This window comes from Ranitomeya imitator, chromosome 4, assembly GCF_032444005.1.
Source record: "Ranitomeya imitator isolate aRanImi1 chromosome 4, aRanImi1.pri, whole genome shotgun sequence".
Taxonomy (NCBI): domain Eukaryota; kingdom Metazoa; phylum Chordata; class Amphibia; order Anura; family Dendrobatidae; genus Ranitomeya; species Ranitomeya imitator.
The window spans coordinates 635,668,017-635,695,271 of NC_091285.1; the positions used below are offsets into that span (position 1 = coordinate 635,668,017).

At 47.1% G+C, this 27,255-nt stretch overlaps 1 protein-coding gene across 2 annotated transcripts in view; it reads left to right on the forward strand.

Moving 5' to 3' along the window:
- Positions 1-1,619: 1,619 nt before the first annotated feature.
- The window catches only part of MAP2K7 (mitogen-activated protein kinase kinase 7), a 26,571-nt gene continuing 935 nt past the window's right edge, over positions 1,620-27,255 (forward strand). The window contains exons 1-12 of one of the 2 annotated variants that reach the window (XM_069766804.1): positions 1,620-1,776; positions 9,251-9,298; positions 9,824-9,962; positions 14,382-14,448; positions 17,499-17,612; positions 17,807-17,926; positions 21,888-21,995; positions 22,099-22,278; positions 22,971-23,051; positions 23,162-23,304; positions 24,655-24,700; positions 26,004-27,255. The exon at positions 26,004-27,255 is cut by the window's right edge and continues 935 nt beyond it. In XM_069766804.1, coding sequence (XP_069622905.1) covers positions 1,659-1,776; positions 9,251-9,298; positions 9,824-9,962; positions 14,382-14,448; positions 17,499-17,612; positions 17,807-17,926; positions 21,888-21,995; positions 22,099-22,278; positions 22,971-23,051; positions 23,162-23,304; positions 24,655-24,700; positions 26,004-26,141 — 1,302 coding nt within the window. In that variant the 5' untranslated portion in view covers positions 1,620-1,658 and the 3' untranslated portion in view covers positions 26,142-27,255. The remainder of the gene's footprint in view (positions 1,777-9,250; positions 9,299-9,823; positions 9,963-14,381; positions 14,449-17,498; positions 17,613-17,806; positions 17,927-21,887; positions 21,996-22,098; positions 22,279-22,970; positions 23,052-23,161; positions 23,305-24,654; positions 24,701-26,003) is intronic. The other variant, XM_069766805.1, reaches the window with a different exon arrangement.

Sequence of the window (27,255 nt, forward strand, 5' to 3'; positions counted from 1 at the left end):
TGAGAAAAAGAGGTTAGATTATACTCACCCAGGGGCGGCCCCGTTCCGATGGGTGTCGCGGTCCGGTCCGGGGCCTCCCATCTTCTTTCGATGACGTCATCTTCTTGTCTTCACACTGAGGCTCCGGCGCAGGCGTACTTTATCTGCCCTGTTGAGGGCAGAGCAAAGTACTGCAGTGCGCAGGCGCCGGGAAAGGTCAGAGAGGCCCAACGCCTGCGCACTGCAGTACTTTGCTCTGCCCTCAACAGGACAGATAAAGTACGCCTGCGCCAGAGCCACAAGAGGACGTCATCGTAAGAAGATGGGAGGCCCTGGACCGGACTGCGACGCCCATCGGACCAGAACCGGACCGGGATCGCCCCTGGGTGAGTATAATCTAACCTTTTTTTCTTATCTTTCAGGATACATCGGGGGTTTATGTACAGCATTACAGAATGCTGTAGATAAGCCCCTGATGCTGGTGGGCTTAGCTCACCTTCGATTTTGGGGGTGACAGGTTCCCTTTAATTTTACTACTGTGTTTCTTCACACTTCTTATCTACATGGCACCTACCATAGTAGATTATGTTGATACTGTAGTGCCAATGGTGGCGGAGGTCCAGATGTAGAAGAAATAAAAATCAGATGTTGGCCACGTCTGCTTCCTGGAAGCAACACTTTTCTTTCACCCAGTGTGGGGCCTAGTGGCAGTGTGTAGACCACGGTCTGACAACCCCCAATGTCATTAAGGCTACTTTCACACTAGCGTCGGTACGGGCCCGCCGCAATCGGCTGCCCCATTGTAAGGTCCGGGGAGGAGGGGGCGGAGTTCCGGCCGCGCATGCGCGGTCGGAAATGGCTGACACGATGCACAAAAAAAGTTACATGTAGCGTTTTTTGTGCCGACGGTCCGTCAAAACACCCCGAAACAGCTGTCTGTGGATGGATACCATGTTTTGGCATAGGTGGTTTTCCTTTTTGGATGCTGCCCTTCCCGTGGTTGTTCCTTCCCGGTGAAAGGCCTGGCTATTTATTGCTTGCGTTGAGAAACACGTGATGGTGTCTCCACGGTGTTGGATGTTTTGATCTCCCTGAGGTCATTCATCCTTTTGTTTATGGTCTGCCAAAACACGATGGATGCAACGTGTGGCAATCCGTCGCAATGCGTCGGTAATGAAAGTTTATGGAGAAAAAATGGATCCTGCGGGCAACTTTACAGGATGCGTTTTTTCTCCAAAACAACGCATTGTGACGGAGGCCAAACAACGCTAGTGTGAAAGTAGCCTTAGGCACAGTCAGCTTAATCGTACAGCAACTGTTCCAGCCCTCAAATACTGTGTTGCTGTAAGAAAAAATATAATTACTTCTCGTGCCGCCTGTCAGAATATTTTACATCTTTATCTCCAAATTATATGAATTATTAGATGTGTATGCAAAGGACGCATGCGCAGTACTGACGTTCGGCGCACATCAGGTAAAAACATGCTCAGTTGTTAACCGCATGCGTACTAACTTCTAAACTCTCTGCGCAGGCGCACTGATAGCTGTCGGTCTTAACCCCGGCGATGTCAAGTTGTTTGTCTGTCAGGCCGGGCGCGCATGCGCAGAGGCAGAGCTGTCAGTCTGTCCCCGCGCGTGCGCATTGCGCTGTTTGTTTATTATTAGTGCGCGGATGGAAGATGGCGGCGTCCTCCCTAGAACAGAAACTCTCTCGTCTGGAGGCGAAGCTCAAGCAAGAGAACAGAGAAGCGAGAAGGAGGATCGAGCTGGAGATCAGCCCGCAGCGTCCCCGGCCTAGTAAGGAGCATAGAGGTGGTGGGTGGGGGAGAATAGAGGGTGATGGGCCGGGTGGGGGAGGGGTGCTGGGTTCAGGCTGGTTATTATAATATGGTGAGGAGGTGAGCAGTGATGTGGTGCCCAGGAGGCCCTGCTGGCGGGGTGGGCTGTAATGTGGACTTCCTGCAATGCTGGGACCCCATGGGTAGTCGGGGACAGCCTGCACCTTATGTTAGCTGCCTTTGGCTGTGGCCAGTGGGTGCTAAGGTGGGCCATTGTGGGGGGCCCCTGTGGCGTTGAGGCGTGCCGTTGTGGGGGGCCCCTGTAGCGTTGAGGCGTGCCGTTGAAGTGTGCGGTTGTGGGGGGCCCCTGTGGCGTTGAGGCGTGCAGTTGTGGGGGGCCCCTGTGGCGTGGCGTTGAGGCGTGCCCCTGTGGCGTTGAGGCTTGCCGTTGTGGGGGGCCCCTGTGGCGTTGAGGCGTGCCGTTGTCGCGGGCCCCTGTGGCGTTGAGGCGTGCCGTTGTCGCGGGCCCCTGTGGCGTGCTGTTGTGGGGGGCCCCTGTGGCGTTGAGGCGTGCCGTTGTGGGGGGCCCCTGTGGCGTTGAGGCATGCCGTTGTGGGGGGCCCCTGTGGCGTTGAGGCATGCCGTTGTGGGGGGCCCCTGTGGCGTTGAGGCGTGCCGTTGTCGCGGGCCCCTGTGACGTTGAGGCTTGCCGTTGTCGCGGGCCCCTGTGGCGTTGAGGCGTGCCGTTGTCGCGGGCCCCTGTGGCGTGCCGTTGTGGGGGGCCCCTGTGGCGTTGAGGCGTGCCGTTGTCGCGGGCCCCTGTGGCGTGCCGTTGTGGGGGGCCCCTGTGGCGTTGAGGCGTGCCGTTGTCGCGGGCCCCTGTGGCGTTGAGGCGTGCCGTTGTCGCGGGCCCCTGTGGCGTTGAGGCGTGCCGTTGTCGCGGGCCCCTGTGGCGTTGAGGCGTGCCGTTGTCGCGGGCCCCTGTGGCGTTGAGGCGTGCCGTTGTCGCGGGCCCCTGTGGCGTTGAGGCGTGCCGTTGTCGCGGGCCCCTGTGGCGTTGAGGCGTGCCGTTGTCGCGGGCCCCTGTGGCGTTGAGGCGTGCCGTTGTCGCGGGCCCCAGTGGCGTTGAGGCGTGCCGTTGTGGGGGGCCCCTGTGGCGTTGAGGCGTGCCGTTGTCGCGGGCCCCTGTGGCGTTGAGGCGTGCCGTTGTCGCGGGCCCCTGTGGCGTTGAGGCGTGCCGTTGTGGGGGGCCCCTGTGGCGTTGAGGCGTGCCGTTGTGGGGGGCCCCTGTGGCGTTGAGGCGTGCCGTTGTCGCGGGCCCCTGTGGCGTGCCGTTGTCGCGGGCCCCTGTGGCGTTGAGGCGTGCCGTTGTCGCGGGCCCCTGTGGCGTGCCGTTGTGGGGGGCCCCTGTGGTGTTGAGGCGTGCTGTTGTGGGGGGCCCCTGTGGCGTTGAGGCGTGCCGTTGTGGGGGGCCCCTGTGGCGTTGAGGCGTGCCGTTGTCGCGGGCCCCTGTGGCGTGCCGTTGTGGGGGGCCCCTGTGGCGTTGAGGCGTGCCGTTGTCGCGGGCCCCTGTGGGGGGCCCCTGTGGCGTTGAGGCGTGCCGTTGTCGCGGGCCCCTGTGGCGTTGAGGCGTGCCGTTGTCGCGGGCCCCTGTGGCGTGCCGTTGTGGGGGGCCCCTGTGGTGTTGAGGCGTGCTGTTGGGGGGGGCCCCTGTGGCGTTGAGGCGTGCCGTTGTGGGGGGCCCCTGTGGCGTTGAGGCGTGCCGTTGTGGGGGGCCCCTGTGGCGTTGAGGCGTGCCGTTGTGGGGGGCCCCTGTGGTGTTGAGGCGTGCTGTTGGGGGGGGCCCCTGTGGCGTTGAGGCGTGCCGTTGTGGGGGGCCCCTGTGGCGTTGAGGCGTGCCGTTGTGGGGGGCCCCTGTGGCGTTGAGGCGTGCCGTTGTGGGGGGCCCCTGTGGCGATGTGAAGTCTGAGTCGGTTCCCGTTTTGGTGGAGACAGTATAAAATGCACAGACTCCGACGCTATACAACAGGAAGGTCTGCAGATGCTATTAGGCAAGAAGCCTTTCTCAGGGATCCCATCGATCCTTCATGATTACTGACCTGGCCGCTGGACCGTGTAAATTCAGTGGCACCAACCCTTAATGGGTTTTATTCGTGGGGTGTAAGATCTCTCGGTAAGGAAACCTCTTTTGCAGCCTTTTGGCCTTTGTTCCTCTACTAGTGTATATAGTGTATATGAAAAGTCCCCACACCCCTCATAAAATAACAGGTTTTTGTCATGTAAAAAAAAAATCACATCAAGAAGGATTATTTCAGAAGTTTTTCCAGCTTTAATGCCACAAATAATCTGTGCAAAACCATTGAGAAACTGAACATTTTGAGGGGGGGAAATAAAATTGGCAAAACTAAAATAATGTGATTGGTTAACTGTGAACCCCCTCTTCTATAATCGCGGTTGTGTTCAGACTAAAGGTACCGTCACACTCAGCGACGCTGCAGCGATATAGACAACGAGCCGATCGCTGGAGCGTCGCTGTTTAGGTCGCTGTAGAGACGTCAAACACAGTAGCTCCAGAACGATGCAGGAGCGATCCAGTGACTTAAGGGTTACTCACTTATCGTTCTCACAGGTCGTTAGCTCCATGTAAATCATTGCTGGCATCGTTGCTTTTGCTGTCAAACACGACGATACACGCTGATCTGACGACCAAATAAAGTTCTGGACTTCTAGCTCCGACCAGCGAAGTCACAGCAGGATCCTGATCGCTGCTGCGTGTCAAACACAACGAGATCGCTATCCAGGACGCTGCAACGTCACGGATCGTTGTCGTCCTCGTTGTAAAGTTGCTGAGTGTGAAGGTACCTTAAGCCAATCACCGTTAATCTCATGTTACATAGGAATGAGTACACAGCCGCAATCAATTATAGTGATTCTGATCCCCTATATTATAGGGCCTATAAGATTTAGCTGTTCTAGTAGGAATTTCCTGACCTTTTCTTAGTTGCAGTTTACAGAAAAAGCCATAAACAGCTTACAACACAGCAAAGGGATCTCATTCTTTAAAGTTATTAGATGGGAGAAAAGTACAAACATTTTCCCATGGCATTATACGTACTATGCAACACTGAAGACGGTCATCAACATATGGCATAAATTTGCCACAACAGTAACATTACCTAGTACTGGACGTCTCACAAATTGATAAATACAAGAAGAAAGTTGATCCAAGAGGCTACCAAAAAGCCTACAGCAACATCAAAGGAGCTGCAGGAATTTCTGGCAAGTACTGCCTCTGTACAAATCCCTAGTTAGACCGCACATGGAGTACTGTGTCCAGTTTTGGGCATCGGTGCTCAGGAAGGATATAATGGAACTAGAGAGTACAAAGGAGGGCAACAAAACTAATAAAGGGGATGGGAGAACTACAATACCCAGATAGATTAGCGAAATTAGGATTATTTAGTCTAGAAAAAAGACGACTGAGGGGCGATCTAATAACCATGTATAAGTATATAAGGGGACAATACAAATATCTCGCTGAGGATCTGTTTATACCAAGGAAGGTGACGGGCACAAGGGGGCATTCTTTGCGTCTGGAGGAGAGAAGGTTTTTCCACCAACATAGAAGAGGATTCTTTACTGTTAGGGCAGTGAGAATCTGGAATTGCTTGCCTGAGGAGGTGGTGATGGCGAACTCAGTCGAGGGGTTCAAGAGAGGCCTGGATGTCTTCCTGGAGCAGAACAATATTGTATCATACAATTATTAGGTTCTGTAGAAGGACGTAGATCTGGGGATTTATTATGATGGAATATAGGCTGGACTGGATGGACAAATGTCTTTTTTCGGCCTTACTAACTATATTACTATGTTACGGTTTGTGTACTGCAAGTGTTAACAATTATCTATAGTCTTCATATGTCTGTCCAATGGGCCAGGGTTGCAAGGTGGAAGCTTTTCTTACAAGTAAAATCATACACGCCTGGCTGTTTTGCCAAAACCTATGTCATCTGCCAGCATAAGGGAAAATGTGTTATAGAATGTAAAGAGTTAGACGGACCTCAAGGGTCATCGTGTCCCACCCCCTGCTCACTGCAGGACTCACTACACCGACTCACACAGATGTCTGTCTAGCTCCTGTCTGCTGACTTCCATTTGAAGGAGAACTCGCCACCTCTCCTGGCAGCCTGTTCCACTCATTGATCACCCTCACTGTCAAAAAGTTTTTTTTTAATCTGTATCTTGTTCCTCTGTTTCATTCCATTGCTTCTCGTTCTTCCATGTGCAAATGAAAATGAGTTGAGCTAAGCCCATCGGCATCAGGGGCTTATCTATAGCATTCTGTAATGCTGTAGATAAGCCCCCGATGTTACCTGCAAGATGAGAAAAAGAGGTTAGATTATACTCACCCAAGGACGGTCCCGCTGCGGTCCGGTCTGATGGGCTTCGCGGTCCGGCGCTTCCCATCTTCATAGGATGACGTCCTCTTCTTGTCGTCACGCTGCGGCTCCGGCGCAAGCGTCCTTTGCCCTGTTGAGGGCAGAGCAAAGTACTGCAGTGTGCAGGCGCTGGGCCTCTGACCTTTCCTGGCACCTGCACACTGCAGTACTTTGCTCTGCCCTCAACAGGGCAAAGGACGCTTGCGCCGGAGCCGCAGCGTGAAGACAAGAAGAGGACGTCATCGTAAGAAGATGGGAGGCCCCGGACCGCCCGCCCACCCAGGTGAGTATAATCTAACCTCTTTTTCTCATCTTTTAAGATACATCGGGGACTTATCTATAGCATTCCAGAATGCTGTAGATAAGCCCCCTGATGGCGATGGGCTTAGCTCACCTTCCATTTTGGGGGTGACAGGTTCCCTTTAAACATTACCAGATCCTTTAACCATTCCTCGTAGGACATACTTTGCAGTCCGCTCAACATCCTGGTTGCTCTTTTCTGAACTTGCTCCAGGTTTTTTTTTTTAATAGTCTGATAAGATTTAGGTAGAACTTTTTGGCTATAATTCCAAAAGGTGTGTTTGGTGCAAAGCCAACTCTGCACATTACCAAAACCACACCATACCCACAATGAGGCATGGTGGAGGCAGCATTATGCTTTCTGACTGTTTTGTGGCAGCTGGAACTGGGTCTTTAGCCAAGGTGCAGCTAATTATGAACAATTCCAAGTATCAGTCAATTTTGAATCTAAACTTACGAGCCCATGCTAAAAAGCTGAATGTGAAGTGGAATTTCACCTTCCAGTACAACAACCCCAAGCATACCTCTACATTTTCAAGAGAAAGGCTTCGCCAGAAGAAGATTTGATATGGCCCAACCACAGACCAGACCTGAATCCATTTGAAAATCTTTGCATGTCCTAAAGAGGGCGCTGTACATTGGAGATGCCCCTGCAATCTAACAGATGTGGATCTACTGCAAGGAAGAATGGGCAGAGATTGCGAATTCTAGATGTGCCAAGCTGATAGACTCCTAAAAAAAGTACTAACTGCTGTCCTAAATAAAGTATTAATTTGGCTGCATAAAAATGCACACCCATAAACTATTAGTCCTTTATTTTTCTTCTTCCTCCCAATAAGATTTCAGTTTATTTTCTGATTTGACTGTCACCTTATGGGTGACGAGGTGGAAAAAGTTCTGAAATGATTCTTCTTGGTATGACTTTCTGACATAACAAAACCTGGTGTTATAAGGCTACTTTCACACTAGCGTCGGACTCGGCCCGTCGCAGTGCGTCGGGCCGAGGTTCCGACGCTAGCAGTGAATGCGCCGCACAACGGAGGCAGCGGATGCATTTTTCCTGCGCATCCGCTGCCCCATTGTAAGGTGCGGGGAGGTGGGAGCGGAGTTCCAACCGCGCATGCGCGGTCGGAAAAAGCGGTTTGTCGGCAGCAAAAAACCTTACATGCAACGTTTTTTGCTCCCAGCGGTCCGCCACAACACGGCGCAACCGTCGCACGTGTCAATGCGTCGCAATGCGTCTCTAATGTTAATCTATGGGGCAAAAACGCATCCTGCAAACAACTTTGCAGGATGCGTTTTTTCCCATAAATGACGCATTGCAACGTATTGCAAAAAACGCTAGTGTGAAAGTAGCCTAACACGGGTGTGTAGACTTCTTCAATCTATTCTATCTCTGATGGAATCTGAAACTGGGGTTAGTGCCGCAGTTTGCGATCCAGACTTTCAAAGTAAAATATCAGTGCTGGTGATGGGTGGTGGGTCACTTGGCATTCATGCACTTGCCACTTATCCATTGCAGATTGCATTGTTTTTCATGTTTCAAGCTCAGGCGCAGGATGGAAATTGACATTTTGCACCTTGCCTACAAAGTGACACTGGATTTTGATGTTGGGTTTAGATGGCTGTGTATTTAGAATTAAATGTCCTGCTGATGTTAGATGATCTGTCACCAGGTCAAAAAGTGGACAGTTTTTGCTCTTGTTTTTATTCTTCTGCTCCCCAGAATATGCCATTTGCAACCAAGGTCCAGGTCAGTGCTCTCTGTCCATTGGCAGGAGCTGTGGACATTTCCTGAGCTTCCAGGGTCCCCAACGTGGCGTTTGAGTCCACCGGCTTGATGTGATGTCCTCTGTGTGGTGCACAGGTGATGACATCTTGCCAGCTTAGCTAATCATAAGTTGAAGGGTAGAAAATTCACACGGCTCCTGTCCAAGACCAGAGAGCGCTGACCTGGAGTGTGGTCGCCACCTGCTCATATCTAGTTCCATGGCCTTTTTATTTGGTGTTAATTTTTATGGTCTTTACAAGGGGGCATGGCTCAGAGTAATAATGCAGAGGAGCCTAAGGTCACGCCCCAGAGGGGTACTCTGTGCCAGGAAAGGAAAATGATTGGTGCGGGGAGAGTTTTAGTCTGTGAAAAACAAATAAAACTACTATTACAGATGGCATTTTGGGGGGTCCATCAATCTAGCGGTATTGCTACCACATTCCCATAGGATCTGCCATAAGTGTCCCATAGATGTGGATCCAACCTCTGCAGATGAGGCCCTGCATGTCGGTAGCTCCACTGTCACTATCACTCTTACACAAATGAAGGGAGGCGAGGGCATACGCCACCACACCACTGTTCTTCACTTGGATGTGGCAGCCAGTGCCCACCTTCCCGGATATATTGGGCGACCCCCAGCACTAGAGATGGGTGCGGTACCAGAGGTTTGAGCTGCGTCGGTCAGACTTCTATATAATTTCCAGCGTATATGCCATGAGGTGGTGGTACCCATTTTATGGTATTTTTAGGGAAATGATCTTCATGTATCTTCCCCTCCTTCATTACCTGTGGCCATTTTCTTTCCATCCAGTCTATACTTTTCCGTTCCTCATTTTCATACGATGTATTGGGCCCTCTGTTCGCCCCCAGACCCTACTGTCTTTTGTCCCCTTTTTCCTGTTGTCTCCTGTTATCTCTTAGGTTGCTCTGTATTTTATGTTGATTTTATTTTTATTTTTTCGTATTTTTTTTTTTTTCCCCCCAGTTATTCTCATCACTCTAAGCCCCACGCCCGCTCCATCCCAGAGAGCAGGTACCGGATCGTCCTTTATCAGCTCTTCACTTGCTCCAGGCCCAGCTAACCACCTCCTCCATTTGTCACCCTTAACATGCACCCCACTGCTATTTTCTTGTTATTTTTTTGTTAACCTTTTCCCATGTTTCTCTCCATTCTGACCCTTTCGTATACATTTGGTCTGTCGTTCCCTCCGCTGCTCAGGCTTGGCATTGCTCTACCACCTGTCTTTGTGCATGGAAGGGGGAATGTTGCATGCGTTGTGGACACAGCATGTAGGCTTTCTATGGAGCATGAGCTCAGAAGAGCCTAACAACCAGAGAGGAGGTGGGAAAGGGTTAAAGAGCAAGTACAAAGATCTGCGCAGGCATATTGCATGGGGTATAACCAAACTAATGGGTGCATCAGTATAGGGAAAGTAGAGTAGACCTGGGGGTGGCGCACACAGGGTATCAAGGACATCTGCTGTTGCTCAATGCTTTTCTTCGTTGGCCAGTCTTTCGCCCTCTTCTACATACCGGCCTCTACCCCTTTTTTGTGCAGCCTTACAACTTCCTCTAGCCAATGATGGACACACTCGTCTTGACAACCCCACACACCATCATACTTCATTGCCAGTCCGGCCACGGAATATGCTCAGCCTGCCACAAACCAACTACCTGACACAGCGCAGCCTGGAGAGGTAAGCGTCCACCCTGGCAAACTGTGCTGTATCTGTGTAATCCATGCTTTACAAGCCTCGTCTGATCCACATCAGGACCTTGAAGGTGGTTGTCCACTACTGGGACACCCGTTTCTCGATCTGAATGTTTGGCGCCAATGAAGCTTAAAACACTCGCCTACCGTGCTGGCACGGTTCCAGTTCGCGTTCTTGGGGCTCTCGTGTGGTTACGACACGTGGTGCCCTTCACCCAATCAGCGATGGCGCTCCTGTCCGTCCCAGTCTTCGGACAAGTCGAACATCCTGAGGAAGTCAGAGCCGCCGCAGCCCTGGCTTCATCTTGATGTTCCATTTGTCCGAAGACTGGGACAGTCACACCATCGCTGATTGGGCTCCGGGCACCACGTGTCCTAACAACCACGCGAGGAACACGTGCCAGCATGGGAGTGGAGTATAGGTGTTATTTTATTGGTACCAGTCAGATCGAGAAGGGGTTGTCCTAGTAGTGTAGAACCTCATTAACAGGGCTTCTCTAGATGCTTAGGAGATCATGACACTGGAGGCCTTCCTATATTTTTTTTAACTTGTTTTCTTGAAAAGGTAATATCACACAGAGCAACAACATAATGGCATGTTAAATCCTAGCAGTCTCTCCTGAATATTAAGAAATGTAACAATAACATGTTGAAGAAGAATCTGGCTTCATACATTGTATAGTTCAAGGGTTACACAATTACAAAATCACTCGAGTGAAATTTAGATAAATCATGCAAATAAAAAATGGAAAGATTAACAAAACTTGCTTGATTCATGGTCTAATTTCAGAATTCAATGTACCGTATATAATCGAGTATAAGCCGAGGCATGTAATTTTGACACTAAAAACTGGGAAAACGTATTGACTCGAGTATAAGCCGGGTATGCGTTGTCCCCTCATCCCTATCCTGGTGTGCATGGCTCCTCATCCCTATCCTGGTATTCCTAGGACTCCTCATCCCTATCCTGGTGTGCATGGCTCCTCATCCCTATCCCGGTATGCATGGCTCCTCATCCCTATCCTGGTGTGCATGGCTCCTCATCCCTATCCCGGTATGCCTAGGACTCCTCATCCCTATCCCGGTATGCGTAGGGCTCCTCATCCCTATCCCGGTATGCGTAGGGCTCCTCATCCCTATCCCGGTATGCGTAGGGCTCCTCATCCCTATCCCGGTATGCGTAGGGCTCCTCATCCCTATCCCGGTATGCGTAGGGCTCCTCATCCCTATCCCGGTATGCGTAGGGCTCCTCATCCCTATCCCGGTATGCGTAGGGCTCCTCATCCCTATCCCGGTATGCGTAGGGCTCCTCATCCCTATCCCGGTATGCGTAGGGCTCCTCATCCCTATCCCGGTATGCATGACCCCCATGAGAAAAGCATAAAAAAAAATTCTACTTACCTTCCCTGCGCGCCCTCGCTGTATCTTGTTCCGGTTCTTGCAGCTCCAGCGGCTGGGCTATCACTTGTACACACTCATTAAAGTAATGAGTATTCACTCCACGCCTATGGGAGTGGAGAGAAGTCAATATTCATAACTCTTAAGTAGCACGCACTCGTGATAGCCCGGCAGCTGCTGGAAGATAGCGGCTATGGCTGACACTGTGCGCGCTATAAGAGAAATGAATATTCAGTGCCAGTGCAGTGAATACCCATTTCTTTTTAGCAGCGAGCACAGGCTTTAGCCACAGCAGCCAGCTCCGGCCTCCTGTGTCCCGCCGCACCCCCTCCCCCACCTCCTTTTGGGACATTGACTCGTGTATAAGTCGAGAGGAGTGTTTTCAGCACAAAAAAGTGCTGAAAAACTCAGCTCATACTCGAGTATATGCGGTATGTTAAACCTTATCCTTGTCATAACCTTAACTCACTATTTCAACCAGGTCTCGAAATGTTAGCTTTAAAAGAGCATTCCCATCTCCAAGATCCTATCCCAATATATAGTAGTGGTAATAATATTATTCACAAATGCCTCCAATTAGAAATGTAGTGTAGTTCTTCTGATTCACTGTTTCTTTCCTCATTTGCAAGACGTTAGGCATACATGGTTAGAACCACTGGCAACTAGTTGTCATTTAGATCAGTGGACGTAACCATGGATACCTAAAGTCCTGCAATACCTGCACATGAGGAAAAAGACATAGCGAATCAGAAAAACTATACTACATTTCTAATTGGAGTTATTTGCTAATATTATTATTCTTGCTACAGCTACTACATATTGGGATAGGATCTTGGAGATGGGAATACCCCTTTTAAGGGCTTGAGGAGTTCCTCCTGTTTGCGGATATCTAACCCATGTTCGCCACACCTTGTTCAAACTTTTTTGGGCAATTCTGGAAGCCTTTCAGGGCTGTGGAGCCGGTGTCCATTTTGGTGGAGTTGGACTCGGTATAAAATGGACCGACTCCTAAAATATATAATTAATTGGGCACAGTATTACAATGCAGTATGTGCTGTAAATGTCTTCATAAGAATTTGAGAAAGCTATGAAATGTCCTATAAGTGTCTGTTCTGCTCCTAATCTTAGGATCCCGGCTTTTAGTTGAGATGAATCTGTGCTGCACTTTATGAACATGCTCAGCAGTCAGGCAGGGCTGTGGGGTCGGAGCTGAGATGAATCTGTGCTGCACTTTATGAACATGCCCAGCAGTCAGGCAGGGCTGTGGGGTCGGAGCTGAGATGAATCTGTGCTGCACTTTATGAACATGCTCAGCAGTCAGGCAGAGCTGTGGGGTCGGAGCTGAGATGAATCTGTGCTGCACTTTATGAACATGCTCAGCAGTCAGGCAGGGCTGTGGGGTCGGAGCTGAGATGAATCTGTGCTGCACTTTATGAACATGCTCAGCAGTCAGGCAGGGCTGTGGGGTCGGAGCTGAGATGAATCTGTGCTGCACTTTATGAACATGCTCAGCAGTCAGGCAGGGCTGTGGGGTCGGAGCTGAGATGAATCTGTGCTGCACTTTATGAACATGCTCAGCAGTCAGGCAGGGCTGTGGGGTCGGAGCTGAGATGAATCTGTACTGCACTTTATGAACATGCCCAGCAGTCAGGCAGGGCTGTGGGGTCGGAGCTGAGATGAATCTGTGCTGCACTTTATGAACATGCTCAGCAGTCAGGCAGGGCTGTGGGGTCGGAGCTGAGATGAATCTGTGCTGCACTTTATGAACATGCTCAGCAGTCAGGCAGGGCTGTGGGGTCGGAGCTGAGATGAATCTGTGCTGCACTTTATGAACATGCTCAGCAGTCAGGCAGGGCTGTGGGGTCGGAAGGTAGGGGAGTTGAGAAGTCAGTCGGTGGTTTGGCTTACCGACTCCGCAGCCCTGCTTTCTGTAAGTGCATCTAAAAAGAGCTGATGAGTCCGATGTATTCAGTCTCCACCAAGCACACCTGACTGACAGCGGCAGCTTGTTCTGAGCAGTGTGGGATCTCAGCAGGAAGGAGTGACACTGATTGGCTTTCAATCAGGCTAGGTGTGTGGCGATTGACGGGTTCTTCCCACCTTCAATGATGGATATTGTTAGTCCTTTTTCTGTTTACTGCTTTTTAACATTTGCAGATATAACACTTGTTTTCTGTTTACAGTTTAGTTGGCTAAAAGGCCGACCACTGCTGCGGCCTGACATGTAAGCACTTCCCTAAAGCTGGCCCGGCTCAGAAGGTAACAGCACCCTCCAGCATCCCCGGAGGAGAGCTTCAAAACAATCCCTACAAGCTCAATAGAAAAGACCCTGTAAACACTGCACATGTTCTACTGACTAGCAGCAGTGGTCGGTCTCCTAGGCAACAAGCTGAAGAGAAAAGTTAATACCTCAAGAATGGCTAAGAATTTTAATAAGCAGTAAATTGCAAAATTGCTTGCATTTATAAAATCTGACAGTATCCATCTGTGAAGATGGGACTAACCCTTTAATACTTTCAAATGCATCATGGCAAAAAAAAACATGGACAGGAGCCCTGCAAACTGCCTCCTATATACTGGCATCCCCAACACCGGTCATACTGGAGTCATGTGGGCGTCACATCGGACTTACTGATGCTGGCAGGTTTCCTGCAATACTCGTATATCGATTCGTTCCTGTCTGCCTGACATAGGAAACATAACTGGAACAGAAGTCCCAATGCTTAAGGATCAGCGCTGAGCGAACGTGCTCGGATACAGTGTTATCAGGGAGTGCTCGGGTGATCTGAGCACGTTCACTCAGCGCTAATAAAGATCTGACCGTAAGCGGGTGCTCCCCGCATGGCCGTACATCGGACACACGCTCTGCCTTCACTACGCACAGTTCCCATCTGATTTTCAGCTGCTGCTCCTCGATATTTTTGGCTTTCTTGAAGACTTTTATTGTATGCGAATAGTTACAACTTTACACAACCTTTTCTTCCTTTTTCCTGATATTTTTTCCCAGCACTGAAATTGACCAGAAGTTGCAAGAAATAATTAAGCAGACCGGGTATCTAGTCATCGATGGGCAGGTGAGTGCGGTTATGAATGCGGGATATACACGTATTAGCCAGTCACTCAGATCTTGGCGTCCCTCTTTTATATAGTCACCTACTGTGTGTGTTTGTAGGGTAATAGTGGTGGTGGGAGAGGAAGCAATGATGGAGGTGGTGGAAAGGTCAATGGTGGGGGAGAAGGCAATGATGGTGGTGGGGTGGAAAGGGCAATGATGGAGATGGTGGGGGACAAGGCAATAATGGAGGTGGTGGGGGACAAGGCAATAATGGAGGTGGTGGGGGACAAGGCAATGATGGAGGTGGTGGAGAGGGCAATGATGGAGGTGGGGGAGAGGGCAGTGATGGAGAGGGCAAAAAAAACCTTTCTAACCTGTATGAAATAAATTCTTTATGCAGGCATTACAACCTACAAAGTTTTATACAGCCATTGTGGTGCAAAAACAAAAAATTGGCTGCTGAAATGCACAGGTGTGAAAATTGGTTGGCCATTCAAGGTTTATTTCCATTTTCGTAGATGGCTATTGTCTGATAGTTTTAGTAAAAACCAAGCCATTTTGCAGCCTACTGTTCATTTTAAGGGAATATGTCGTCATAATTTTACTATTTAAAAGAACTGTCAGCACAGAATGACTGTTGAAACCAAGTACGTCTGTCGGTCTCTGAGAGCTGCATGATGAAGGGGCTAAGACTCTGATTCCAGTGTTGTCACTTACAAGGCTGTGTGGTAGTTTCAGTACAATCAGTATTTTATAGCCAGAAGATTACTAGAGAGCTGGGTGTCACCTGCAAGCCAATCCAGCTAATCTATGTAACCCTGCCCCCACCACTGATTAGCAGCTTGCTGACTGGCAGCTAACTGTGGACAAGCTGCCAATCAGTGATGTGGGCGGGGTATTACACAGCTCAGCATTCTGAGCACTGCTACATAGCAGAGAAAACAGATTGCATCACAACTGCAGCAAGCAGGCCCATAAGTGATACATCGCTGTAATCGGGGTCTCTACCCCTACATCATGCTGTCGGATTCCATAGCAAAAACCCGATGACTGATTCCCTTAAGAGTTTGCAGCCGTTCTTGTTATATTAAAGGGGTTTTCCAGTACTATTTGGTCCCCTTTCATAAGTCCTAACTCTTCCTAACCGTCACATTTCTAATATACTTTTATGCCCTGCTTCTATGAGCCATCTCGGTGTTGGCCATGTTACCCTTTGTTGCTTCCGATTCCTGCTTTGTTACTTACTATCTAGTCACCGGAATCAGAAGACCTGACATAAGGACGGCACCGATGGGCCGGAGCTACCTTTTAATGATTGACAGGAGTCTGAGCACACATGCTCACATCATTCTTCACTATCCTCCTCTGCATGGATTCTGCCGATCCTGATGAATGTTGTGGTATTATTTCTTATGACTAGCCGCACATGTCGGCGCTCCAAAGCATCGTCAGGATCCATGCAGAGGAGGAGTGTTAGGTCAGTGATCTCAGTATGTGTGCTCAGACTCCTGCCAGTCCTTCAAAGGTAGGAAACAGTTTCTTAGGAAGAGATAGGATATATGAAAGGGGGTCAAGTAGTAGTTTTTGTTCGCAGCTCATGATGTAGAAGACCAACCACTGCTGCTGTTTGGCTTGTTAGCAATGCGACCAAGCTGGCCGGGATTAGCAGGTAACCAGGCGCTATAGCGACCCTGGCCAGCTTCAAAACAGTGCTTACAAGCTCAATAGAAAAGAACTTGTAAGCACTGTGCATGTTCTGCTGTCTAGCAACAGTGGTCGGTCTCCAAGGCAGCGAGCTGTAAACAAAAAAGTACTAGTCTCAAGAATGGCTCGATTTTAATGAGAAGAAAATTGCCCTCATTTACAAGGAGTATCTGACAATAGGCGTTTATGAAGTTAGTTATAACCCTCAAGGCTTTTGAAGGGTTATTCTTATATCTAACTTAATCAGTAGATATTTAGTGTTTGATAGATGTGGCCTCGGAAGGTGGGACGCTCATTGGTCTTGAAAATGGTGCCCCAACTTGCTCCTCCAGGAGTGGAGAGATGGCTACGTGTCAGGGGCTTACTCTGCTGGTTTCTCTGGGATATCTGATTCCATGGTGCTGTACATGTGAAATGGGGATACATACAAAATATAGAGGCAATCACAGACTGGTACGGAGGTAAGAAGGGTCCTGCCCTTGCGGGTTTATAGTCTATAGGGTAATGGGAAGGAGACACTAGGTTGCGGCAGCTCCTCTGGTAGTGAGGTGGCAACGGGGTCATTGCAGGCTGTAATCTTTCTTGAAGAGATGAGTTTTCAAGTTCCGTCTGAAAGTTCCGTATGTGGTGGAAAATTGGACATGTTGGGGCACAGAATTGCAGAGGTTGAGGGATACTCGGGAAGCGTCTTGGAGATGATTGGTAAGGAAGGTATCAGCGTGCATATTGAAATATATCGGCAGATTAGTTTGGAGATACATGGAGGAGACAGACTGTGGACGGCTTTGTAGGTCACTGTTAGCAGTTTGAACTGAATATGTTGGGAAGTTGGGAGCCAATAAAAGGATTTGCAGAGAAGATTAACCTGGAGAAAGGTGTATTGGTCGGGCAGCAGAAGTTAAGGAGAGATTGGAGTGGTGCCAGAGTGTTAACAGGGCGGCCACAGAGAAGGATATTGCTGTAGTTGAGGTGGGAAATGATGAGGGTAAGCACTATCATTTTAGTCAATTTAGGGTTGAGGAAAGGACAGATTCTGGAGATATTGCAAATGACTGAACACTTGCTCACCCATTTTCAGAACTCCCAAAGTAACGAGTAGAGAGCTAGATGTACCCGACTACCTCCCTCACTTTCTCAAGAGACATGCAATTTTAAATTTGTCAAAATGGACCATTTTAGTCCTGCAACGGTTCTGGATCTGTCACCGTGATGGACCTGTCCTTCCACCACCACCTTCTATGCTGGCAGGGACAAGAGGAGACGAGAACACGTCCTTACACGGCCTCAAAACCACCACTGAAGCTGTATGCCGCTTCTATGCGGATGATGAACAGTTTATTAATGTTCGATATTTCTTAAATCTAGAAATACCAGGCGGATATAAATGACTTGGAAAATTTGGGTGAAATTGGCAGCGGGACTTGCGGACAAGTGTGGAAGATGAGGTTTAAGAAGACTGGACATGTCATTGCTGTGAAGGTAGCCATTGGGAGGATTGTAATCTGATGTCTCGAGGTCACTCTTCCCTTGTTCCCATACAGTCCCAACCTTCACTGTCAGGTCACTGACCTCGGACTAGTCCCGGCACCCTGGGTCTGTGCCGTTTTGGGCCTGTTATGTCTTCTGTAGGTCTATTACATGACTGCCCTAATATCTCTGGTTCTGGTTTTCAGCAAATGCGACGTTCCGGTAACAAGGAAGAGAATAAAAGGATCTTGATGGACTTGGATGTTGTACTGAAGAGCCACGACTGCCCCTACATCGTCCAGTGTTACGGCACCTTCATCACAAATGTAAGCCTTTATTGTAGCCAGGTCTCCTGCTGTGACAACTGCTTGTGTCCTCTATGTCCATGACATGATCATCCCTATCTGGCAGGGCTGTGAAGTCGGTAAGCCAAACCTCCGACTCCTCAATTTCCATGACACCGACTCCACCAAAATGGGTTCCAACTCCACAGCCCTGGTATCTGGATAGTTAGCCACTGATTCCAATCTGAGCATACAGCTCACATGCCGACATAAAAATCTGCCAAATGGCTGCATTTTCTCATTTCAGCTATTCATTGTTTGCCTAAAGAAATCTGATTTATTTATTTTTATTTATTTTTTTTGCAGTTGAGCCAGGCGTGTATATATAGGGCATAACAAGCAAATTCTTATTTGTTTAACCCCTTTACCCCCAAGGGTGGTTTGCACGTTAATGACCAGGCCAATTTTTACAATTCTGACCACTGTCCCTTTATGAGGTTATAACTCCGAAACGCTTCAACGGATCCTGGTGATTCTGACATTGTTTTCTCGTGACATATTGTACTTCATGATAGTGGTAAAATTTCTTTGATAGTACCTGCGTTTATTTGTGAAAAAAACGGAAATTTGGCGAAAATTTTGAAAATTTCGCAATTTTCAAACTTTGAATTTTTATGCAATTAAATCACAGAGATATGTCACACAAAATACTTAATAAGTAACATTTCCCACATGTCTCCTTTACATCAGCATAATTTTGGAACCAATTTTTTTTTTTGTTAGGGAGTTATAAGGGTTAAAAGTTGACCAGCAATTTCTCATTTTTACAACACCATTTTTTTTTAGGGACCACGTCTCATTTGAAGTCATTTTGAGGGGTCTATATGATAGAAAATGCCCAAGTGTGACACCATTCTAAAAACTGCACCCCTCAAGGTGCTCAAAACCACATTCAAGAAGTTTATTAACCCTTCAGGTGTTTAATAGGAATTTTTGGAATGTTTAAATAAAAATGAACATTTAACTTTTTTACACAAAAAATTTACTTCAGCTCCAATTTGTTTTATTTTACCAAGGGTAACAGGAGAAATTGGACCCAAAAAGTTGTTGTCCAATTTGTCCTGAGTACGCTGATACCCCATATGTTGGGGTAAACCCCTGTTTGGGCACACAGGAGAGCTCGGAAGGGAAGGAGCACTGTTTTACTTTTTCAACGCAGAATTGGCTGGAATTGAGATCGGACGCCATGTCGTGTTTGGAGAGCCCCTGATGTGCCGAAACAGTGGAAACCCCCCAATTATAACTGAAACCCTAATCTAAACACACCCCTAACCCTAATTCCAACGGTAACCCTAACCACACCTCTAACCCTGACACACCCCTAACCCTAATCCCAACCCTATTCCCAACTGTAAATGTAATCTAAACCCTAACCCTAACTTTAGCCCCAACCCTAACTGTAGCCCCAACCCTAACCCTAACCCTAATCCTAGCCCTAGCCCTAGCCCTAACCCTAGCCCTAACCCTAGCCCTAACCCTAGCCCTAACCCTAACCCTAACCCTAGCCCTAACCCTAGCCCTAACCCTAGCCCTAGCCCTAACCCTAGCCCTAACCCTAGCCCTAATGGGAAAATGGAAATAAATACATTTTTTTTTATTTTTCCCTAACTAAGGGGGTGATGAAGGGGGGTTTGATTTACTTTTATAGCGAGTTTTTTAGCGGATTTTTATGATTGGCAGCCGTCACACACTGAAAGACCCTTTTTATTGCAAAAAATATTTTTTGCAATACCACATTTTGAGAGCTATAATTTTTCCATATTTTGGTCCACAGAGTCATGTGAGGTCTTGTTTTTTGCGGGACGAGTTGACGTTTTTATTGAAAACATTTTTGGGCACGTGACATTTTTTTATCGCTTTTTATTCCGATTTTTGTGAGGAAGAATGACCAAAAGCCAGCTATTCATGAATTTCTATTGGGGGAGGCGTTTATACCGTTCCGCGTTTGGTAAAATTGATAAATCAGTTTTATTCTTCGGGTCAGTACGATTACAGCGATACCTCATTTATATCATTTTTTTATGGTTTGGTGCTTTTATACGATAAAAACTATTTTACAGAAAAAATAATTATTTTTGCATCGCTTTATTCTCAGGACTATAACTTTTTTATTTTTTTGCTGATGATGCTGTATGGCGGCTCTTTTTTTGCGGGACAATATGACGCTTTCAGCGGTACCATGGTTATTTATATCTGTCCTTTTGATCGCGTGTTATTCCACTTTTTGTTCGGCGGTATGATAATAAAGCGTTGTTTTTTGCCTCGTTTTTTTTTTTTTTTTCTTACGGTGTTTACTGAAGGGGTTAACTAGTGGGCCAGTTTTATAGGTCGGGCCGTTACGGACGCGGCGATACTAAATATGTGTACTTTTATTGGTTTTTTTTTTTTATTTAGATGAAGAAATGTATTTATGGGAATAATATTTTTTTTTTTTTTTCATTATTTTGGAATATTTTTTTTTATTTTTTTTACACATTTGGAAATTTTTTTTTTTACTTTTTTACTTTGTCCCAGGGGGGGACATCACAGATCAGTGATCTGACAGTTTGCACAGCACTCTGTCAGATCACTGATCTGATAGGAGTGCAGGCTGCTTCACAGTGCCTGCTCTGAGCAGGCTCTGTGAAGCCACCTCCCTCCCTGCAGGACCCGGATCCGCGGCCATCTTGGATCCGGGGCTCGAGCAGGGAGGGAGGTGAGGAGACCCTCGCAGCAACGCGATCACATCGCGTTGCTGCGGGGGGCTCAGGGAAGCCCGCAGGGAGCCCCCTCCCTGCGCGGTGCTTCCCTGTACCGCCGGCACATCGCGATCATCTTTGATCGCGGTGTGCCAGGGGTTAATGTGCCGGGGGCGGTCCGTGACCGCTCCTGGCACATAGTGCCGGATGTCAGCTGCGATAAGCAGCTGACACCCGGCCGCGATCGGCCGCGCTCCCCCCGTGAGCGCGGCCGATCGGCTATGACGTACTATCCCGTCCAGGGTCAGATAAGCCCAGGGCACCTCGACGGGATAGTACGTCTAAGGTCACAGAGGGGTTAAAGGGATTGTCTACTGTTTTTTTGTTTTTTGTTTTTCCCCTCAAAACCCACATGACCTGCTCTAAAATAATATTAGTAACGCCTGCTACTTTACTGATCTCCCCACGGCTCCTCTTCCAGCGCTGTCCTGTCCATCTCCGGTCTCTGTGCTTCCTTCCTCCAGCTGTATGGTCATGTGACTGCTGTAACCAATTGACCAGCACTGTGAGCAAAGCGATTGGCTCCAGCAGTCACATGTCTATACCAGAAGCAAAAGTAGAGGGCGTCAAGGAACCTGAAGATGTCGCATTGTGGTCATGTACTATTATGAAACACACAGGCAGGAGAGCACCAATCCACTGATCTTCAGAAGGGGTCCAAGTATGGAGATGCGCCAGTACGAGGGCGACTCTGTCCTCAATATATTCCAAATAATCGGACATGGTGACAGCTTCTAAAGTACAATTATTGCTCTTTATAAGTCAATCACATATATTGGCTTATGGCAATGTTTTGACCCCCAACAAATAGATGAGACTTTCTCAAGATCTGTGTTGTGGTCGAAACATTACGGCCTCCCTTTATTTGTGATGGAAGAATAAAATCAATTTAGCACTTTGGATGTCGTTGCCAACGCTGCTCGTTATTTGGCCGTGCACGGTTAAGCTGCTGCTATAGGGTAGGTATTGCTTTATAATGGGGTCTGCCAGATGCAGTGTTGGTCCGTGTAGTGTTGATGGAAAAGATACTGCTCCATGCTGTGTTGTTCTTCATGTCACGTATGACCGAATCTTTGAATGAGCCTCTGACTCATTATGCTGCTCTCAGATTAACAAAAACCTGCTGACAGGTGCCCTTTAAGAATAATTGTGGGAAGTAATCCTGTAATCTTTGCCTCTAACATGTACTCCCCCCACCCCCACAGACAGATGTGTTCATAGCCATGGAACTGATGGGGACGTGTGCCGAAAAACTGAAGAAGAGGATTCAGGGACCCATCCCAGAGCGAATCCTAGGAAAGATGACTGTAGCGGTGAGTGGTGACCGAGCACAACCTGCCCGACACAATGCGTCTAGTTCAGGATCCAGCGAGATCTTGCCGGCAACTGGATCTGGTGATTCTTGTCTTTTTATAGATTGTGAACGCCTTGTTCTATCTGAAGGAGAAGCATGGCGTCATACACCGGGATGTCAAGCCTTCCAATATATTGCTGGACGCCAGCGGGCAGATTAAGCTTTGTGACTTTGGCATAAGTGGCCGCCTTGTGGACTCCAAAGCCAAAACCAGAAGTGCGGGTTGTGCTGCGTACATGGCGGTGAGGGATGAACTGAAAAAGTGGCGTTCGTAGAGGAAGAAACTGTTATTTAACTCCTTTCCGACATTGGGCGAACTGTATCTCTATAATCTCCTTTTTTTTTTTTTTTTACCTCTCGATCCTACACATGAAGTGCGTGTTTTTTTTTTTTGTTTTTTTTTCCTTTCTTTTTTTCCTTTCTATTGATCACTTGATATTAATGTGACAGCCAACTCTTCATTGAGATCAGTGTGCAACAGGGCCCGGTTCTGGAGATTAGATGCAGGTTGAAAATAGCAAGAGAGCAGGAGTAAGGTCTCTTGCGATTTGTGTAAATCGATAAGACAATCTTGACCTGTGGGGATATTAGCATGTTATTTCAGCAGCTCTGTGCTCTATTAAATGAGATCTTTTGTGTCGAGATCTCCCATTGGCCAGTACCTCTGATCCGGCTCATTTAATCCCTTAGATGCTGCAGTCAGTAACCACTGTGGCATGTAGGTGGTTGGACAGGGGGAGAGGCCTCTTCTGTCAGCCATCTCCTACACTGGTCTCTGCAAAGCTTCTCTACTTGCATGTAATTGGGTGAGAAGTGAGTGGTCATATTGCGGCCAACAATCCGGGTCCCCATGTTGCAGCCATGTAACTATTGATTAATGAGAGTGATTGATGGACAATACTAGATTTTTTATTAGAATTCTTTTTCTTCTCAGCCTGAAAGGATTGATCCTCCGGATCCAACCAAACCGGACTATGACATTCGAGCAGATGTGTGGAGTCTCGGGATCTCATTGGTAAGATGGAAATCCCAAGAGATCTAACCACAGATTTGACTTCTCCTAAGTGGTCATTTAAAGTGACTGCTGTGTCTCCACCGTCATCCATTGTGCTTGTTGTCCCTTAGGTGGAGCTGGCAACAGGACAGTTTCCTTACAAGAACTGCAAGACAGACTTTGAGGTTCTCACCAAAGTCCTTCAAGAAGAACCTCCAGTTCTCCCTCATAATATGGGCTTTTCTCCTCTCTTCCAGTCTTTTGTCAAAGACTGGTAAGTAAGACGTCTATCTGATGATCGCTTGATTCAGCAGGTTCTGCTCACGCTGGTCTAATCTCTGTAGCATCCGGGCCTAACTGTATTGTGGATATAATTTTACCTAAATCTCCTCATCCACAGCCTGGGAGAAAATCTGCAGCTTTAATTGACCAGTGGTGCAGATTTGACATCAACAACCTGTCAATTTAGGTGGCGCATTTTGCCTTTGCGATACGTTTCTGCAGCAAAATCCTCATAGTTTGATGTTTATCCCCTTAACCAGGACTGTGGAGTCGGTAAGCCAAACCTCCGACTCCACCAAAATGGCCTCCGACTCCACAGCCCTGCCCTTAATGCATTATCATGTACGTGATTACGGGGGTGACTGTATGTGGAGGAGGCGCTGGAGATGAGCGCTCTTCATACGCAGTAGATGCTGGCAGTATTGCACAGGCAGCATCTGTGCCTGACAGCAGCGGCCAGAGCTGAGCTCTGATCGATTGCTGCTGTTAATTAAATCTCCTAAGGGGACAAAAAAAAAAAAAAAAATTCAAATTACTGTAGGTTGGAAAATGTATAATTTTTATATTTTTAAAAACTTTTTCATTTTTCACTTGTTTTTACATTGTTTCTGTTTTAGGGGCAGTGGGTCACACCACCCTTTTTCCCCATCAAAAAGAAAGAAATGTCAAAAACTTAACACAATTTGTATCGCAATGTCCCTAAAAGTCTAGCTTAAAAAAATGATAGAATGAACAGTTTTGTTTTTTTTTGGCTTCAACACACCTCCCAAAGTAATAAAAAAAATAAAAAATAAATAAAAAATCAGTGTTGTATCTATCCCAAATTTATAATTGAAACAGCCAGAAAACCTCTACACATCTCAATCAGCTGAAAAATAAATAATTTACAGATCATGGAGGAATGGACACAAACTGAAATTTATTGTTTACAAAGTTTGTTGTTTTTTTTTTTCACCATTAAAATAAGGAATAATCTATATAAACTTGATATCGCCATATTCATACTGACCTGATAAATTGTAATGCCAAGTAGGTTTTTTCTCTCATAAAACAAATGGTTGTTAAACCCCAAAGAAAACAATAGTGGAATTGCAGTATTTAATTTTTTATTTATTTTTTGTCACATTTGTATGGTGAAATGGATGGTGACATTCAAAACTTTTACTCGTCCCTCAAAAATCAAGACCTCAAAGTTATGGCTCTTGGAAGATGGGGACGGGGAAGGGGGGGGAGATGAAAGCTGTGGAGGCAAGGGGTTATTCTGCTGAGAAATGTTCCCTGTGGATGCAAATCTATTATATTACCAGTTATTTGGTGCTAATTCCAGTATTTTTTTTCGCAGTCTCACTAAAGATCACCGAAAGAGGCCAAAGTACAATAAGCTTCTGGTGAGTGCGGCTCCGGCATTGTGTGCCATTCTATGGTAAAATGAAAATAGAGGAATAATTCAACAAATCTACATTTTAGATGGGTTTTCTATGTTGTGTTAGCAATAAACTGCTATATGATTCCAACCAATCCTTTGCAATATTTCTGGTTTTCCTAGATAACTTCTCTCCCGCTGCATTTTGGATTGCTTATGTAGAGTGATCAGAATTGTACGCACTACAGTTCCCAGCCAAACCGTGCCATGATTAGGGAGTCTTCTTTAGTCCTTTCTACTGCAGACTCCTTGGATGTGGTACACATCTCGGCAGCACTTGCATCTTTTCTTGCCAATGTAGGAGATGGAGACCTGTTGCTTTGACACTTAAAGGGGTATTCCCATCTCCAAGATCCTATCCCAATATGTAGTAGCTGTAATAATATTAGCAAATACCTCCAATTAGAAATGTAGCATAGTTTTTCTGATTTGCTATGTCTTTTTCCTCATGTACAGGCATTGCAGAACCTTGGGTATCCATGGTTACGACCACTAGCAACTAGCTAACTAACTGTCAGTATATCAGTGACCATGGATACCTAAGGTCCTGCTATGCCTGCACATGGACAGAGACATAGAAATATAGTATAGTTTTTCCTCATTCGCTGTGTCTTTCCTCATGTGCAGGCATTGCAGGACCTTAGGTATCCGTGGTCACTGATATACTGACAGTTAGCTAGTTGCTAGTGGTCGTAACCATGGATACCCAAGGTTCTGCAATGCCTGCACATGAGGAAAGAGACATAGCGAATCACAAAACTGTACTACATTTCTAATTGGAGGTATTTGGTAATATTATTATTACGCCCACTACATATTGGCATAGGATCTTGGAGATGGGAATATCCTTTTAAAGGGAATCTATCGCAAGGTTTTTGCAACTTAATCTGAGAGCAGCGTAATGTTGGATCAGTAAGCCTAATTCTAGCGATGTGCTTTTCATTGTGCAGCCTTATCAGCAGGAGATTATCACTAGATGACTGCATGTCGTTGTCCATATTTATGAGCTCTGTTTAGCTCTGTATAACCCCGCCCACACCACTGATAAACTGCTTTCTGCCTATGCAGTGCACACAGAAAGCAGCCAGTCAGTGGTGTGGGTGGAGTTACACAGAGCTCCACATTTGGAGAACTGCTAGATCTGCAGCACATTGCAACAAGGGTTTTATAAAAACTGGGTAAATACATTTTCCCCTTCCCCCCCCCCCCCCCCCCAAAAAAAAAATCTTAGTTTATCATTACAACGATGCATTTCTGTTCTCTTGCAGGAGCACCCGTTCTTGCGTCAGTATGAAACACAGGAGGTAGACGTAGCCTCCTGGTTCCAGGGTATCATGGCTCAGACGGAGTCTCCTAGAAGCAGCACTCTCATCAGTCCCCAAAATCTACCTTTTTTCAGCAGGTAGCATCTGGCATGGGAGGGGAGGATTGCCCCCTCCCCGACATCATCTGCAGACATGGCTTTGAGACTCAAAAATGGATAATCGTATATTATGTGGTGTATCGGGGATTCTTCTGAACATTCTTCCTGTAAGGGGAGGTAGGCTCCCTCTTCCTATCCATCTATATCAGTTGGAAATATATATATATATTTTATTTTTTATTTTATTTTTTTCCCCATTTCGACCTATCCCAACACATGGGGTGAGGAATCCCCTTTATATTATAAGATTTCATCGATCAAGATGTTACTGTCCTCCATTTTTTTAGGGACTCTGCATCAGAGTTGGAGGCTTCGATCAAGACCTCCTGCCCCACTTGTGGAACTACATACGTCAGAACACAACGCCTTTTTGTTGTGTCTTATGAACTGAAACTTTTTTTTTTTTTTTTGCTTTTACAATTTTTAAGATATATGGAAGCCTATTTATCTGTTCCTGGGTAAGGTTGTCATTTCCTCCGACTGGGGAAAGTCTCTATTTATTTAATTATGAAAGTTTTTAGCATGTTGTGGAGTCGCACCATCACCACCGAGCCTCTTTTTAGATGAATGAACTCCAATCAATGGATATTTTTATTTTTCTCTTCCTCTTCCGTTGCACCGAAAGTACTATTTTAATATTTACATATTTTTAGAAGACCACGCCGAAGAGTTTGGAAAGAGACTTTGCTTCTGCCCATCACATTGGGCCTTTAGGATAAGTTGAAGAAGGTCTTCTCTGCTGTTTTTAATGGACGGTCATCTCAGACTTGGTGTCCTTGCCTCTTATTTATGAAGTACCTGTTAAGCTTTTATCCCTATTAGATATGGCTGTCATATGCACAGGTTTAATCAAGTAGCCTTTCAATGGTCTCCAGCTTTTGTTCGGAAACGTATCTCCGCAGGCTTGCGCAGAGCAAGAAGTGCACAGCACGTGCTCAACGGAAGCGGAGCAACTTTTGGAGACTTGCTGCGGGTAGACGTGGTGCACTGTAATATGCTGTGAAGATATCTATTTATAAGTGTCTCTGCTTAAGATAATGGTAGATTTGAGGGGGAAGAAAAACAAAAAAAGACTCTTGGTGCTTCCACCACAAAGA